Source organism: Manis javanica, chromosome 5 (genome assembly GCF_040802235.1).
Source record: "Manis javanica isolate MJ-LG chromosome 5, MJ_LKY, whole genome shotgun sequence".
NCBI classification, from domain to species: Eukaryota; Metazoa; Chordata; class Mammalia; order Pholidota; family Manidae; genus Manis; species Manis javanica.
The window spans coordinates 111,317,842-111,336,485 of NC_133160.1; the positions used below are offsets into that span (position 1 = coordinate 111,317,842).

Below are 18,644 nucleotides of genomic sequence, written 5' to 3' on the forward strand. Positions count from 1 at the left end.
CCACCTCCCATGGACACAATAAAACCAGATAAACAAACCCTTACAAGAAAGGATAAAAGGGCCTCATCAAGATGAGTAGGAGAGTCAGAGACACATTCTCTCCAGAAACCCCACCGCAGGCATGATGACCAACAATCAGGGTGGATCTCAAAAATAAGGAACTTTTTCCCTGAGGAGCAAGGGATTTGTCCTCCACATAAGGCACCCCAATCCTTGGGTCCTGTACAAGAGAGACAAGCCCCCAAAACATTTGGTTTTGAAAACCAACAGGAAAACATGTCCAGGAGACCCACAGAACTGTAGAGAAGGAAGAACATGCTCTTAAAGCGCTTGTGCAGACACACACTCAGGGATACAGAACAAAAGCAGTAGCTGGAAAGGTACCTAGACCATATGTGAAGGAGAACCACTTACTAATCCTAAAGCAACTGCTGGGGATACAGGATCTTGTCAGGATTCTCTCCAGGGACAGAAGCACTGGTAGGTACTACTTTGTGATCTCATTTTCCTTTGTAAAGCCAGGACTGGCAGGCACCATAATTTCCCTCTAGCCTGCTAGCACTTCTGGGCATGCCCCACCCCATCCCACCATGCCACAGCTGCACCACAACTGAGTAAATGTCCTGCCTCACCCAACACAGCTAGTGGATTCATGGAGCCCACACAGGGACATTCCTTGACCACCTGGCTCTGATGTCCATGGGGCTAGAGAAACGTAGAGAGTTCCAAACAGGATGAACTCAAAGAGATCCATACCAAGATCTCTTCTGAAACCCATTCATCTCCTACAAAGAGGTAGCTGCTTTGCCTAACACATACAAACAAACACAGAGAATCAGGCAAAATGAGGAGACGGAGGAAAATGTTCCACATAAAAGAGCAAGATAAAACCTAAGAAAAAGATCTTAATGAAACAGAGATAAGTTATCTATCTGATAAAGAATTCAAAGTAATGGTCATAATCATACTTACTAAACTTTGGAGAAGAACGGATGAAGGCAGAACTTCAACAAAGAAACAGTAAATAAAAGGAAGTACCAAACAGAAGTCACAGAGCTGATGAATATAATAAGTGAACTGAAAAATACACTAGCTGACTAGATAGAGCAGAAGAAAGTATGAGCAATCTAGAAGACAAGACAATGGAACTTACCCAAAGAGAGAACAAAAAGAACAAAGAACTATAAAAAATAAATTTATGTTAAGGAATCTATAAGAAAATATCAAGTAAAATAATACCAGCATTATTTCCAGAGGGAAAGGGGCAGAAAACTTATTTGAAAAAATAATGGCTGTAAACTTTCTTAATCTGGAAAGGAAATAGATATTCAAGTCCAGGAAACCTAGAGAGTTCCAAACAGGATGAACCCAAAGAGATCCATACCAAGACATATTATAATTAAGATGTCGAAAGTTAAAGATAAGGGGAGAATTTAAAAACCACAAGACAAAAACAACCCGTTGTATACAAGGGAAACCCCATAAAACTATCAGATTTTTCAGCAGAAAATGCAGGCCAAAAGGATTGCCAAGACATATTCACCATGCTGAAAGGGAAAAAAACTTCCAACCAAGAATATGCTGCCCAGCAAGGTCATAAATCAGAGCAGGAGAGATAAAGAGTTTTCCAGATAAGAAAAGGCTGAAAGAGTTCATGACCACTAAACCAACCTTACAAAAAAAAAAAATTAGAGACTTCTTTAAGTTAAAAATAAATGGCATTAATTAATAACAAGAAAATATATGAAAGTAAAAATCTCACTAGAACATACAGTAAAGGCAGTAGATTAATCACTTCTAGTACGAATCATACTTCTGGTATGAAAGTAAAAAGACAAATGTACTAAAATTAACTAAAACTATAATTAATTAAGGGTATAAACAAAAGATGTAAAATATGACATTAGAAATGTAAAACATGGGGGAGAAAATTAAAATGCACGCAATTGAAATGGGTTCAAATTTAACTTGCTACCAAATTAAATAGACTGCTATATACATAAGAAAATACATGTGAACCTCATGAAACCACAAAGCAAAAATCTTACAGCAAATACCCAAAAGAAACTGAGAAAGTAATATAACCATTCACACTAAAAAAGTCATCAAGCCAGAAGAAAACAGAAAGATAAGAAAGAAACAGAGAGAAACTATAGAAACAGCCAGAAACAATTAACAAAATGGGATAAGCACAGATCTACCAGTAATTAAATGTAAATGGACTAAACTCTCCCATCAAAAGACACAGAGTGGGTGAATGTGTAAAAATAAACCTTATCTATATACTGCCTATAAGGGACTCATTTCAGATGCAGGACACACATAGACTGAAAGAGAAAGGATGGGAAAAAATATTCCATGGAAATGGAAACAAAAAGAAAACTAGTATAGCTATATTCATATCAAATAAGTAGTCTTTAAAACAAAGACTGTAATAAAAAACAAAGAAGTGCTTTACATTAACAATAAAAGGGTCAATCTAGAAAAAAGATAAAATAGTTATAAACATATATGCACCGAACATAGGAGCACCAAAATATATAAAGGAAGTATTAACAGACATAAAGGGAGAAACTGATAGCAACAGTAAGGGACTCTGAAACCCCACATATATCAATTATCTGGGTAGATCATCCAGATAATCAATAAGGAAATATCAGCCTTAAATGACACATAAACCAGAGAGCCTTAATAGATATATACAGAATATACCATCGAAAAGCGGCAGAATATACATTCTTCTCAAGTGCACATTGAAGATTCTCCAGAATAGATCACATATTAAGCCACAGAACAAGTCTCAATAAGGTCAAGAAGACTGAAATCATATCAAGCATCTTTTCTGACCACATGGTATTAAACTAGAAATCAATTACAAGAAGAAAATTGGAAAAAACATGACAATGTGAAGATTAAATAACATGCTACTGAACAACCAATGGATCAATTAAGAAATCAAAAGAGAAATTTTAAAAAACCTAGAGACAAATGAAAACAGAAGTACAGCATACCAAAATGGGATATGGCAAAAGCAGTTTTAAGACAGAATATATAGCAATATAGTTCTACCTGAAGAAAAAAAAATCTAAAATACATGACCTAACTTTACACCTAAAGGGAACTAGAAAAAGTACAAATGAAGCCCAAAGTTAATAAAAGGGAAGGAAATAATAAAGATAAGAATGGAAATGAATGAAATTTTGATACTAAAAAGACAAGAGAAAAGATCAGTGAAACTAAGAGCTGGTTCTTTGAAAAGATAAGCAAAACTGACAAACCGTTAATTACCATCACCAAGAAAAAAAAGGGAGGGCTCAAATAAATAAAATTAGACATGAAAAAGAAGTTACAACTGATACCACAGAAATAAAAGGATCATAAAAGACTTATACTAAAGATAATTTAATGCCAACAAATCAGACAACCTAAAAGAAATGGATAAAGTCCTAGAAATACACAATCTTCCAACACTAAATCAGGAAGAAATAGGAAATGTGAATAACTGATACTAGTAAAGGTGACTGAATCAATAATCCAAAACCTCCCAACAAACAAGTCCAAGTCCAGACATCTTCACTGATAAATTCTACCAAGCATTCAAAGATTTAATACCTATCCTCAAACTCTAAAAAATTGAAGAGGAGGAATGCCTCAAACTAATTACACAAGGCCAGCATTACTGATATCAAAACCAGACAAAGACACCACAGAAAAATAAAATTGCAGGCCAATATATTGACAAACACAGATGCAAAAATCTGCAACAAAATATTAGCAAACCAAATTCAATAACAAATCACACACCATGATCAAGTGGGACTTTTTCCAAGGATGCAAGCATAGTTCAACATCTACACACCACATTAACAGGATGATAAAAATCATACGATCATGTCAATAGATGCAAAAAAAGCATTTAACATAATTCAACATCCAATTATGATAAAAACTCTCAATAAAGTAGGCATAGAGGGAATGTAACTCAACAAAATAAAGGCCATATATGACAAACCCACAATCATTATCATAATCAATGCTGAAAACCTAAGGCTTTTCCCCTAAGATAAGAAAAAATACATAGCATTCAAATTGGAAAGGAAGAACTAAAACTGTCACTATTTGCAGATGACATGATACTACATATAGAAAACCCTAAAGACTCCACCAAAAATTTATCAGAATAAATGAATTCAGTAAAGTCACAGTATATAAAACACACAAAAATCCATTGCATTTCTATACACTAATAACAAACTACCAGGAAGATAAATCAAAAGAACAATCCCATTTATAACTGCATCATAAAGAATACAACACCTAGAAATAAATTTAACCAAGGAGGTGAAAGACCTGTACTCTGAAAACTTTAAGACATCAATCAAAGAAGTGGAATAAGACACAAATAAATGGAAAGATATTCCATGCTCATGGATTGGAAAAATAATTGTTAAAGTGGCCATACTAATCAATACATACAATAAATACAATCACACAGATTCAAGTGATCTCTATTAAAATTCCATTGCAATTTTTCACAGAACTAGAACAAATACCACTAGAATCTGTATGAAATCACTAAAGACCCCAAACAGCCAAAGCAATCTTGAGAAAGAACAAGGAGGCATCACACTCTCTGATTGCAAACTATACTACAAAGTTATAGTGATCAAAACAGTTCAGTACTGGCACAAAAACAGAAAAACAGATAAATGGAAGAAAATAGAGAGCCCATAAATAAACCCACACTTACATGGTCAATTAATCTATGACAAAGGAGGCAAAAATACACAATGGGGAAAAGACAATCTCTTCAATAAATGGTGTTGGGAAAACTAGACAGCCAAATGCAAAAAAATGAAACTGGACCATTGTCTTAATCATATACAAAAATAAATGTGAAATGGATGAAGACCTAAATGTAAAACCTAAAACCACAAACCTCTGTTAAAAAAAAAAAAGGCAGTAAACACCTGGACACTGGTCTTAGCAATTTTGGGGGGGATCTGTCTCCTCAGGCAAAGGCTAAAAAAAGCAAAGAAAAACAACTGGACTACATTAAACTAAAAAGCTCTGCATGGTGAAGGAAACTATCAACTAAATAAAAAACCAACCTATTGAATGGGAGAAGATATCTGTAAGATACATCCAATAAAAGTTTAATGGCCAAAATATATAAAGAACTTGTAAAACTCAACACCAACAGAAAAACAATTAAAAAATGGGCAGAGGACCTGAATAGACATTTTTTAAAAGAAGACATACAGACTGGAGGCACTCAAGATGGCAGTGTGAGTAGGGCAGTGGAAATCTCCCCCGAAAACCATATATATTTTAGAAAATACAGCAAATACAACTATTCCTAAAAGAGAGACCAGAACATAAAAGACAACAGCCAGCTACATCTACATCTGTGAGAACTCAGCATCTCATGAAAAGGGTAAGATACAAAGCCGTGACCCGGTGGGACCCGAGCACTCCCACCAACCCAGCTCACTGGTGGGAGGAAAAGAATCAGAGTGGGGAGGAAGTGGAAGCCCAGGAATACTAAATAACCAGCCCTAGTAATCTGCACAGGGAGCACAGACACACATTGCATGGTGTACTGGTTATGAGAAAGGGAAAAGTAAAATTCGAGATGAAGACTAGGGGTGGCAGGTCCTCACAACTGGCTTGCCTGGGAGAAAAGAAAAGCCAGCGCTTTAAAAGTCTTAAAGGGACAAGGGTTTAACAAGTGGACAAAATTGTTCCAGAACACTCAGCCCAGCAGGCTGGGAATCATGAGGAATTTCAGGCGCCCTAACCCCCTGGGTGGCACTGCAGCTCCAAAGCCCCTCATGGCAATAAGCAGCCTGCCGTTCATTTCCCCACAGCAGAATGGCAAGCAAACTGGCTGATTCGCCATTGCTGTGGAACAGCCAGGGAGCAGCCCTACCCACAGCAACTTCACAGAGTCTTCTCCCAGCATGCAGCTAACCGAGACAGACCAAGAGCCTACTGCCAGCATGCAGCTACTTGGCACAGGCAGAGGAAGCTGGTGCAAGGTTAAAAGCATGAAGGGGCCCTGTCTCTCAGGAGAACATACCCAGCGCATCTGCAAATCCCTGCAGAGCCCTGGGCTATACTGAGGATGGCCCACCCATGGGAGCTCAGGGTATTAAGCCAGAGACTGCTCGCTGTGTTTAGGTAACCAGCACAGGCAGCAGAGAAGGGAAAAGTGAACAGCACGCAGGAAGGGACTTTGTGCTCCAGGCTGACACACATGCCACCTGCCAGCGATGACTTCTATCACCATGAAAAGGCAGAAGAATCTGGTCCAGTCAAAAATCACTCAAACAACCACAGAGAGAGAGCCTGGTGAGATATATATAACCAATCTTCCTGAAAAAGAATTCAAAATAAAAGTCATAACCATGCTGATGGACCTCGAGAGAAACATGCAAGAGATAAGGGATGAACTCTGGAGGGAGATAAAAAATGAAACAATCAATAGAAGGACATAAGAGCACACTGGATGAGGTGCAAGAGACTGTTAATAAAATACAAATCAGAGAACAAGAATACAGAGAAGCTAGGGAAGAGAGAGATAAAAGGATCTCTGGGAATGAAAGAATATTACTCTTAATTAGAGTAATGTGTGACCAATTCAAACAGAACAATATTCACATTATAGGGGTACCAGAAGAAGAAGAGAGAGAAAAAGGGATAAAAAGTGTCTTTGAAGAAATCATTGCTGAAAACTTCCCCAAGCTGGGAAGAAAATAGTCTCTCAGACCATGGAAGCCCACAGACGTCCCAACACAAGGGACCCAAGGAGGACAACACTAAGACATATAATAATTACAATGGCAAAGATCAAAGACAAGGACAGAGTATTAAGGGAGAGAAAAAAGATCACCTACAAAAGAAAACCCATCAGGCTATCATCAGACTTCTCAACAGAAACCTTATAGGCCAGAAGAGAATGGCATGATATATTTAATGCAATGAAACAAAATGGCCTTGAATCAAGAATACTGTATCCAGCAAGACTATCATTTAAATTTGAAGGAAGGGTTAAACAATTTCCAGATAAGCAAAAGATGAGGGAATTTGCCTCCCACAAAACACCTCTACAGGGTATTTTAAAGGGACTGCTCTAAATGGAAGCACTCCTAAGGCTAAGTAGATGTCACCAGAGAAAATAAAATCACAGCAAAGAAAGCAGACCAACCAAATAATAACTAAAGGTAAACAATAAAATCAACTATCCACAGAAGCACTCAAAGGAAACACAAAAGAGTACAGAAAAAAACACCTAACATATAAAGAATGGAGGAGGAAGAATAAGAAGAATCATCAGACTGTGTTTATAACACCATAATAAGTGAGTGAAGTTAGACGGTTAGAGCGCAAAGAAGCTACTCTTGATCCTTTGGTAACCATGAATCCAAAGCCTGCAATGGCAATAAGTACATATCTATCGATTATTACCTGAAATGTAAATGGACTGAATGCACATATCAAAAGACACAGAGTAAAAGAATGGATAAAAAAGCAAGATACATCTATATGCTGCCTACAAGATAGTCACCTCAAACCCAAAGACATACACAGACTGAAAGTGAAGGGATGGAAAAAGATATTTCATGCAAACAATAGGGAGAAAAAAGCAGGTGTTGCAGTACTAGTATCAGACAAAATAGACTTCAAAACAAAGAAAGTAACAAGAGATAAAGAAGGATATTACATAATGATAAAGGGGGCAGTTCCACAAGAGGATATAACCATTATAAATATACACACACCCAACAAAGGAGCACCGGCATATGTGAAACAAATACGAAGAGAACTAAAGGAGGAAATAGAATGCAATGCATTCATTTTAGGAGACTTCAACACACCACTCACTCCAAATGACAGATCAACCAGACAGAAGATAAGTAAGGAGACAGAGGCACTGAACAACACACTAGAACAGATGGACATAATAGACATCTACAGAACTTTACACCCAAAAGCAGCAGGATACACATTCTTCTCAAGTACACGTGGAACATTTTCCAGAACAGACCACATACTAGGCCACAAAAAGAGAGTAAGTAATTTCAAAAAGATTGAAATTCTACCAATCAACTTCTCAGGTCACAAAGGTATACAACTAGAAATAAATAAGACAAAGAAAACAAAAAGGCTCACAAACACATGGAGGCTTAACAACATGCTCCAAAATAATCAATGGATCAACGACGAAATTAAAACAGAGATCAAGCAATATATGGAGACAAATGACAATAATAGCACAAAGCCCCAACTTCTGTGGGATGCAGTGAAGGCAGTTCTAAGAGGAAAGTATATGGGAATCCAGGCATACTTAAAGAAGGAAGAGCAATCCCAAATGAATAGTCTAAAGTCACAATTATTGAAACAGGAAAAAGAAGAACAAATGAGGCCCACAGTCAGCAGAAGCAGGGAAATAATAAAGATCAGAGAAGAAATGAATAAAATTGAGAAGAAAAACAATAGAAAAAAAATCAATGAAACCAAGAGCTGGTTCTTTGAGAAAATAAACAAAATAGACAAACCCCTAGTCAGACTTATTAAGAGAAAAAGAGAATCAACACACATCAACAGAATCAGAAACGAGAAAGGAAACATCATGATAGAACCCACAGACATACAAAGAATTATTAGAGAATACTATGAAAACCTATATGCTAACAAGCTGGAAAACCTAGAAGAAATGGACAACTTCCTAGAAAAATACAACCTTCCAAGACTGACCAAGGAAGAAACACAAAATCTAAACAGAACAACTACCAGCAACGAAATTGAAGCAGTAATCAAAGAACTACCCAAGAGCAAAACTCCCGGGCCACATGGATTTATCACTGAATTTTATCAGACATACAGAGAAGACATAATACCCAATCTCCTTGAAGTTTTCCAAAAAAAAGAAGAGGAGGGAATACTTCCAAACTCATTCTATGAAGCCAGCATCACACTAATACCACAACCAGACAAAGACCCTACCAAAAAAGAAAATTACAGACCAATATCCCTGATGAACATAGATGGAAAAATACTCAACAAAATATTAGCAAACCAAATGCAAAAATACATCAAAAGGATTATACACCATGACCAAGTGGGATTCATCTCAGGGATGCAAGGATGGTACAACATTTGAAAATCCATCAACTTCATCCACCAGATCAACAAAAAGAAGGACAAAAACCACATGATCATCTCCATAGATGCTGAAAAAGTATTCAACAAAATTCAACATCCATTCATGATAAAAACTCTCAACAAAATGGGTATAGATGGCAGATACCTCAACATAATAAAGGCCATATATGATAAACCCACAGCCAACATCATACTTAACAGTGAGAAGCTGAAAGCTTTTCATCTAAGATTGGGAAGAACACAGGGATGCCCACTCTCCCCACTTCTATTCAACATAGAACTGGAGGTCCTAGCCACGGCAATCAGACAAAACAAAGAAATACGAGGCATCCAGACTGGTAAAGAATAAGTCAAACTGTCACTATTTGCAGGTGACATGATATCGTACATAAAAAATACTAAACATTCCACTCCAAAACTATGAGAACTAATATCGGAATTCAGCAAAGTTGCAGGATACAAAATTAATACTCAGGAATCTGTTGCTTTCCTATACACTAACAATGAAATAGCAGAAAGAGAAATAGGAAAACAATTCTCTACAATTGCATCAAAAAGAATAAAATACCTAGGAATAAATCTAACCAAGAAGTGAAAACCCTATACCCTGAAAACTGTAAGACAGTCATGAGAGAAATTAAAGAAGACACTAAGAAATGGAAATTCATCCCATGCTCTTGGCTACGAAGAATTAATATTGTCAAAATGGCCATCCTGCCTAAAGTAATCTACAAATTCAATGCAATAACTATCAAAATGCCAACAGCATTCTTCAACAAACTGGAACAAATAGTTCTAAAATTCATATGGAACCAGAAAAGATCCCGAATAGCCAAAGCAATCCTGGGAAGGAAGAATAAAGCAGCGGGGATATCACTTCCCAACTTCAAGCTCTACTACAAAGCCACAGTAATAAAGACAATTTGATAGTGGCACAAGAACAGACCCATAGACCAGTGGACCAGAATAGAAGGTCCAGATATTAACACAAACACATATGGTCAATTAATATACATAAGGGAGACATGGGCATACAATGGGGAAATGACAGCCTCTTCAACAGCTGGTGTTGGCAAAACTGGACAGCTACATGAAAGAGAATGAAATTGGATCATTGTCTTACCCCATACACAAAAGTAAATTCGAAAGGGATCAAAGACCTGAATGTATGTCATGAAACCATAAAACTCTTAGAAAAAAACATAGGTAAACATCTCTTGGACATAAACATGAGCAACTTCTTCATGAACATATCTCCCTGGGCAGGGAAACAAAAGCAAAAATGAACAGGTGTGACTATATCAAGCTGAAAAGCTTCTGTTCAGCAAAGGACACCATCAAGAACAAAAAGGCATCCTACAGTATGGGACAATATATTCATAAATGACATATCTGATAAAGGCCAAAATATATAAAGAGCTCATGCACCTCAACAAACAGAAAGGAAATAATCCAATTAAAAAATGGGCAGAGGATCTGAACAGTCACTTCTCCAAAGAAGAAATTCAGATGGCTGATAGGCACATGAAAATATGCTCCACATTGCTAATCATCAGAGAATGGAAATTAAAACCACAACGAGATTTCACCTCACACCAGTTATAATGGCCACCATCCATAAGACAAACAACAACAAATGTTGGCAAGGATGTGGAGAAAGGGGAACCCTCCTACACTGCTGGTGGGAATGTAAATTAGTTCAACCATTGTGGAAAGCAGTATGGATGTTCTTCAAAAAATTCAAAATAGAAATACCATTTGACCCAGGAATTCCACTTCTAGGAATTTACCCTAAGAATGCAGCAGCCCAGTTTCAAAAAGACATATTCATCCCTATGTTTATTGCAGCACTAATAGCTAAGAAATGGAAGCAACCTAAGTGTCCATCAGTAGATGAATGGATAAAGAAGATGTGGTGTATACACACAATGGAATATTATTCAGCCATAAGAAGAAAACAAACCCTACCGTTTGCAACAACATGGATGGAACTAGAGGGTGTTATGCTCAGTGAAATAAGCCAGGCAGAGAAACACAAGTATCAAATGACTTCACTCATCTGTGGAGAATAAGAACAAAGAGAAAACTGAGGGAACAAAATAGCAGCAGACTCACAGAACCCAAGAATAGACTAACAGTTCCCAAAGGGAAAGGGACTGGGAAGGATGGGTGGGAAGGGAGGGTATATAAGGGAGGAAACGGGGCATTACAATTATCATACATAATGTGGGGGTGGTGCACAGGGAAGGCTGTACAACACAGAGAAGACAAGTAGTGATTCTATAGCAGCTTACTACGCTGATGGACGGTGACTGTAATGGAGCATGTGGTGGGGACTTGATAATGGGGGCAGTCTAGTAACCATAATGTTGCTCATGTAATTGTAGATTAATGATACCAAAATAAAAATAAATAAATAAATAAATTACTATATTAAAAAAAGATAGCTAACAGACAAATGGAAAGATACTCCACATCACTAATCATCAGGGAAATGCAAATCAAAACCACAATGAGGTATCACCTCACACCTGTCAGAATGGCTAGTATAAAAAAGACAAGATATGTTTTTAGTAAGGATGTGGAGAAAAAGGAACACTTGTGCACTGTTGGTGGGAATGTAAACTGGTTGCAGCTACTACAGAAAAGAGTATGGAGATTCCTCAAAAATTAAAAATAGAAGTATTATATGAACCAAAAACAATTCTTCTGGGTATCTATCCAAAGAAACAAAAATAACGAATTTGAAAAGATATATGCACCCAATATTCACTGCTGCATTATTTACAACAGCCAAAATATGGATACAACCTAAGTGTCCATCAATAGATGAAGGGATAAAGAAGATGTGGTGTATATGTGTGTGTATATATATATATAATGGAATACTACTCAGCCACAAAGAATGAAACCTTCCCATTTGGGACAGTATAGATGAACTTTTAGGTTATTAAGCTAAGCGAAGTAAGTCATATGGAGAAAGACAAATAGTGCATGATTTCTCCTATAAGTGGAATCTAAAAATTAAAACAAACAAACAAAACAAAACCCAGTCTTACAGATGCAGAGCATGGTAGTTGCCACAGGGGAAAAAGTTTGGGGAGGGAGCAAAATGAGTAAAGGGGATCATAAGGTACAAACTTCAGTTATGAAGTAAGTAAGTCATGAGGATGTAATGTACATCACAGAGAATAACAGTAAAAAATATTGTATTTATGTATGGTTACAGATGGGAACCAGACTTACTGTGGTGATCAGTTTTCAATGCATACAAACAATCGCTATGTTGTACAAGTGAAACTAATAAAAATATTTTATGTCAACTCTTCAATTCTTTAAAAATGACAAAAAGGAGGTAACCACATTGCTTTTAGAGATTTACTGTCTATCAATCTACTCCTGCTCTGGTCTCAGAGGATCCTATATTGAAATCTAAATTCTGCATGGAATATACGAATCCATACAAACACGATTACTAAGTACTATGGCAATATCTACAACAGAACTAACAAATGAGATATTTATTCACCAGTGTGTTTAATCCCAAAGAAGGGAAAAATAATAGCTTAAAATCATGTTTTACTTACAATACTTGGTTATAAAACTAAACCTGACATAATCCTATAATGGAAAGCCTATTAAGTGAAGAGTCTATAACAGCATGTAATGGACTCTTGGCTTCAACCAGCCACAAGTGAAATCTGTCTGAGGAAGGACTGTGAATGACCCAGGTGCAATGATTAGGCCCCATATGTGTTCCCAGCCTCATAAACAGCATCCACATCTCAATCAAGTTTTGCAGTTCTCCATGAATCACCCTGTTTATAAGAATGACTCTCGTGACATGATTAAAAACCTTTTCTTTTCTAAAACAAATCAGATTAAGAAAGCCAACTGCTCATGAAAGCAACAAAGTGAATGGTCTGGGTTCAAAATACTATTTCATAAATGATTTCAGTTTCTATTTTACACCACTGTTAGGTTTAAAGCACCACAGTTTTCTTTCAGTTTATTACATTTAATAGTAGAAATAATGTGGTAATTTATAAATGTTTCAAGATGTATTCCTTATTGATGTTAATGAGCTCTCCTCTCTAAACAACTACAACTTATTACTGAGGTACTTAGAAATCCTTTGGAGAATTTAATTTAATTTAATCCCTGGAAATACTGCTGCTTTTATAGTTGCATATTAACTTCTTTCCTTAATATTTTACATTTTTAAAGTATCACAGGGTATAGGGAAGTCTACCCCAGCAAACTACTTACCCAAATTAAGCGGCCTATGCTTACAAACTTCATTGATAACTACTTGCAGATTGGCAGCTATCTGGTCATTAGACATATCCAGCTGAAAATAAAAGATATGTAAGATCAATAATATGAACATGAGAAGATAATACAATTTTTGGTAAATGTATCAGTATTTATTCCGAAAGTGTTTTTCAAATATTCAACTAACACAATATGTATTAAGAGCCTCTACTGTGAAAGAAAACACTCCAGTATCTCTCTTAGAATGCTATGTTTTTACATGTCAAGACAATTACCATATAGAACATATTATAGCAAAGTGTTTTGAAGTTGTCCTCCTTGATTTCTAAGTAATTTCTCCAAAGTACGTCCTGAGGCAGAATATACCAACCCCTACCCCCATTCTTACCCCCAAGGAATTAGTGATATTTTCTGTAAGTTTTTTGTTTAGTTACTTTTAAAAGAAACTAAGAAAATGTTTAGAAATTAATGCTTTCATGAGTCCAAAATAAAACTACTTGACTACATACAGACATGTCTCACACATTTTCAGGATGCCATGCTAACACTCTCTGCAATAACAAGTATCCTGCTGTTCAGCAAAAACAACAGCAATTAAATATATAGTGAAGGAGCCCTACTCATAAAACACCTAACCTAGCTCACACCTTTGGAAAGTCCTGTGCCTATCATTCAAATTCAATGCATGTTATGCTTCTTAAATATACCAGTTAAAATCAGTTATATTTACATTCCAATGATTAGAGGATTTTGCACTTTGACAAATGAATCAATTTTTTAAAATTCGTAAAACTTATAATAGCACAACTGGCGAAAATCACATAGTAATAGTTTCAGTTCACACAAGGTTTCTATTTTCCAATGAGTTTGAGACCACTGCAAGACATATTCTGCATAAGCACAATGAAAATTCCTCCTGAAAAAAATTAGTCTCATCATCATTAGACAACATTATTTGATATTCACTTGGACATACTGCATTACCAAACCTTAAGTGAGGAGGTTTGGATATTACTGGAGGAATTCTCACTTTATGCCAATCCATAAGTGGGAACTCTGAGAGGAAAAATTCAAGCAATGCTTAGTTCACCTTATAAAGTCCATAGACCTTATAGACTTTAATTTGCACAGAAACAAACATTACCAGCAGAAAAGACACATTTGTTACATTCAAAAGAACACAAAATTCTAAGTGTTCCAACATGTGTCCCTGTCTCCTGTCATTCCTCTTAATATTCCACATAACCTCAAATTGTCCTTCTTCCTATTTCCAACTGAAGTAACCACCACTGCTCTGATAAGTTCCTTTGCCCTTTGTTTATGAACTATGCCTACCTTAAATTTGGTAAAGTAATAGGTAGAAGAAAAAGCAAGATGTCCAACCTATTTTTTTTATTGACTATTAAGTTATGATGCATGCTGTTATGCTATAAAGTTGACCTTTGAACAATAACTTAGACCTCTAACAGCAGGGGTTAGAATCACCAATCTTCTGCACAGCCAAAAATCTACATATAACTTTTGACTCCCCAAAAACTTAATAATAACCTACTGTTGATCACAAGCTTTACTGATGACAGTCAATTAATATATATTTTGTATGTTATTGTATTATATACTATATTCATGCAATAAAGTAAGCTAAAGAAAATGTTTTTCAAATTGTCACAATCTCCCAAATTTTTCCAATTTACTTATTAAAATAAATCCACATAAGTGAACTTGTGCAGTTCAAACCTGTGTTGTTCAAGAGTTGACTATATATACTATACTCTGATTTTTAAAATTGTATTTTCTGTGGACTTTTATCACCTGTAGTAAGGTAAAATACCCTATGCTAAACACATACAAAATATGCTTTAGAAATACAAAACAATTACTTCCTTTGCAGCTTTCATTATCAGGATGCCTTTGATGATTTAATTAAGCTTTAGTAAAATACATAAAAATGTTTTAAAACCTAGTTTATACTTTTGTTAAATTTAAGCACCTCTAATCTTTAGTACCATACTCTCTACTGAATTTTAAAATGTAATCATAGCTATACTCTACTTCACCTTTTCTTTTAGATATTGTAGAAAATTATGAAAAGTTATATAATTTATGGGCATAACTGTGATTATTAATAACCATTTAATTGGTTACTGAGAAGATAGCCAAATCCAAAAACTTGCAGTCATGAATTTTATCAAAACTTGCATAGGAAATTTATTTGGTCTGTCCATGATCTAGAGGTAAACCAGGAAAACATCTGTAAGTTTCTCTACCTACATCTCAGTTACACTGCACCTACAAAGTGCTTTCTCATGACATAACATTTCATGGTCTTCCAAAGGCAGGGACAGACCATTGTGAAGATACATTATTATCTGTTAGATTCTCAATAGCAAAGCAGAAGACTGGGTACAACAGGTTTTAAAAAAGAGACAAACAACAATGGGTGGACATTGAAGGGGTTACTGAACTATGTTAAGCCCCATATTTGTGTATGTGATATTTCTATGATAATTTAATGTATGATATTTATAATAGTCACAATACTATCCACCTTTAGCTAAACTGTCCACGGCAGGACAAAATAATTATTCTTCATTCTATAGCACAAGATGTCCTCAAGAAAAGACTGCTCTACTGAATTCTACCTTGTGCTTAACATCCCTTATTATGTCAGAAGTAACTCCCTAAGCAAACTAGATGGAAGACTTACCAAAGATGTCGGGAGGCGGTGGCAGGCGGGGGGCCGCAGGGCAGCGGAGGCTCAGTACATACAGGTAAACTCTGTCTCTTTTTGCTCTACCTCTCAGGTTTTACTCTTTTCATGCAATTCCCAAACTTTGTCTTCACTTTTTATCATTGTGATAAAACTAAACATCGGTGGTTCTTATCCATTTTTTTTAACTTTGAGACGCAGGTGTATGCAGATAAATAGTAGTTACGAGAGTGCCTGAGACAATCATTTTTTTAAAAAGTATCATTGATATACAACCTTATGATGGTTTCACACAAAACACAGTTGTTTCAAAATTCACCCATATTATCAAGTCCTCGCCCCCTCTATTGCAGTCACTACCAGCGTAGTAAGATGTTATAGAGTCACTAACTGTCTTCTCTGTGCTGTACTGTCTTCCCCGTGACCTACCTATATTGTGATTGTGAATTATAGTGCCCCTTAATCCCCTTTTCCCTCACCACCCACCCTCCCCAACCCTTTTGGTAACCACTAGTCCCTTCTTGGTGTCTGCAAGTCCACTGCTATTTTGTTCCTTCAGTTTTGCTTTGTTGTTATACTCCACAAATGAGGGAAATCATTTGATATTTGTTTTTCTCTCTCTGACTTATTTCACTGAGCATAATAACCTCTAGATCCATCCATCTTGTTACAAATGGTAGGATCTGTTTTCTTCTTATGGCTGAATAATATTCCACTGTGTATATGTACGCATCACATAGGTTGCTTCCACATCTTGGCTATTGTAAATAGCGCTGCAATAAACATAGGGATGCATATGTCTTTTCAAATCAGGGATCTTGTATTCTTTAGGTAAATTCCTAGAAGTGGAATTACTGGGTCAAACAGTATTTCTATTTTTAGTTTTTTGAGGCTCCTCCATATTGCTTTCCACAACAGTTGAACCAATTTACAATCTCACCAACAGTGTAGGAGAGTTCCCCCTCTAAGATAATGATTCTTAACCAACTTTCAGAAAATGTACAAAGGCACACAAAAAAATTTAGCCCATGCTTTCAGCATCTTCATGGATTCTCTGTTTAAGAAAGAGTCAGAGAGAAGAAACGTTCCTAAGGAAAGTGTGCCAGTTAAAAGGGATCCCTAGGCCACACTTTGAATTGCTAGTTTAGAGGTAAGTCTGTTCATTTACATTGTGGAGGACTAAGGACTACCATGTGGAGAAAGGATTCAATTTTTTTTTTTTACACTTTACAAAGGATAGAAATTTTAAAAAAGCAAAGTATGTTTACATGATTTTTAAACAATCACATGGTCTCCTTAAAGTGGCCAGCTTGTCACTGTAAATATTCTGATAGCCTCTAGATGTATGATCATCTCTAATTAGAAACTGCAGAGAGGACTGCTCCTTTGGATAAGCACTTGTTAGAACATCTAACCTCCAGCTCTCTTCCAAATGTGGTGTTCTAACATTACGTAAAAGGTGACTTGGCATATGATTTCCTCAGAGGGGTCAATATTCTTAATCCCCATGACTTGTAACAGTCTAAACCAAGGAAAGGAAGATAAGCTGTGTGTCTCCTGTATGTTCAGGAAAATAATAATACTAATGATTTATTGAGTAACTCTATTTATTGGGTGCTTACTCTGAGCCAAGCTTTGTTCTAAGCATTACCTAGATATTCTCATTCATTTCTCCCAATAATCCTATAAGAATGGGTACTATTGCTATTCTTCTTTATAATTAGAAACTGAGACATAGAAAACTCTGTAAGCTATGTGCCTTATGAGGGCACATACTCATAAGGAGTTGCTCAGCAGCTAAGTGCATGAGCTCTAAAGGTAGAGAAATATAAATTTGAACCATAGTTCCACCACATACTACTTGTAACCCTGGACACGCTACTAAGTGTTGGCAATCCTTATGAAAAATGAAGTATCTGGAAAACACCAATGATTTTGTTTATAAACTGATGATCAAATAAGAGGAAATTAAGTGAAATACTGAAAAGAATATACACTTCTAAATAGGAAAAATAGGAACTTTTCTTTCTACCTAATGAATCCTTTACTACCACCTCAGTTTTTAGAGGTTAACACCATACAATTTATTAACATTTACGCCCACTCTTTGTCAAGCATCATGCTGGGAACTAGGAACAGAAAGATGAGTAAGCCACAAACCTTGCCCTCAAGGAGCTCACATTGTTGTATTACTAAATAAAAATCACAGGTGCCACTCTAATTATATGAACGAAATACTACAAGGACACAGAGGAAGAAGTAATTGACTGTGATAGGGAAAGCTACCCAAAGAAGTGGTGTTTATAAACTGAGTCTTAAAGGATGAGTTCTGAGGAATAAAGAGGCTCCCCTAGTCAGAAGCAGCAGCATGAGTAATGTGAGAACAAGGTGGATCAGGTGACCATGACGTAGCTCACTGTATCTAGGCCCAGGGTTGCAAACTCAAATCTCTATGGTGGCCAGAGAGGTACCACAAATGATTTTAGAGAAC

The 18,644-nt window shown here is 36.2% G+C and overlaps 1 protein-coding gene across 7 annotated transcripts in view; it reads right to left on the reverse strand.

Annotated features, from left to right (window-relative positions):
- MRPL1 (mitochondrial ribosomal protein L1) overlaps nt 1-18,644 on the reverse strand; it is a 145,574-nt gene that overhangs the window by 51,704 nt on the left and 75,226 nt on the right. For 5 of the 7 annotated variants that reach the window (XR_012131707.1, XR_005057242.1, XM_073237420.1 and 2 more), the window contains one exon: nt 13,438-13,519. Coding sequence is in view for 3 of the 7 variants with exons in the window: in XM_073237420.1 (XP_073093521.1) it covers nt 13,438-13,519 (82 nt within the window). In the remaining 4 variants the exon portion in view is untranslated. Of the gene's footprint in view, nt 1-11,136; nt 11,228-13,437; nt 13,520-18,644 lie in introns of all 7 variants that reach the window. The other 2 variants (XR_012131708.1, XR_012131706.1) reach the window with 1 other exon arrangement.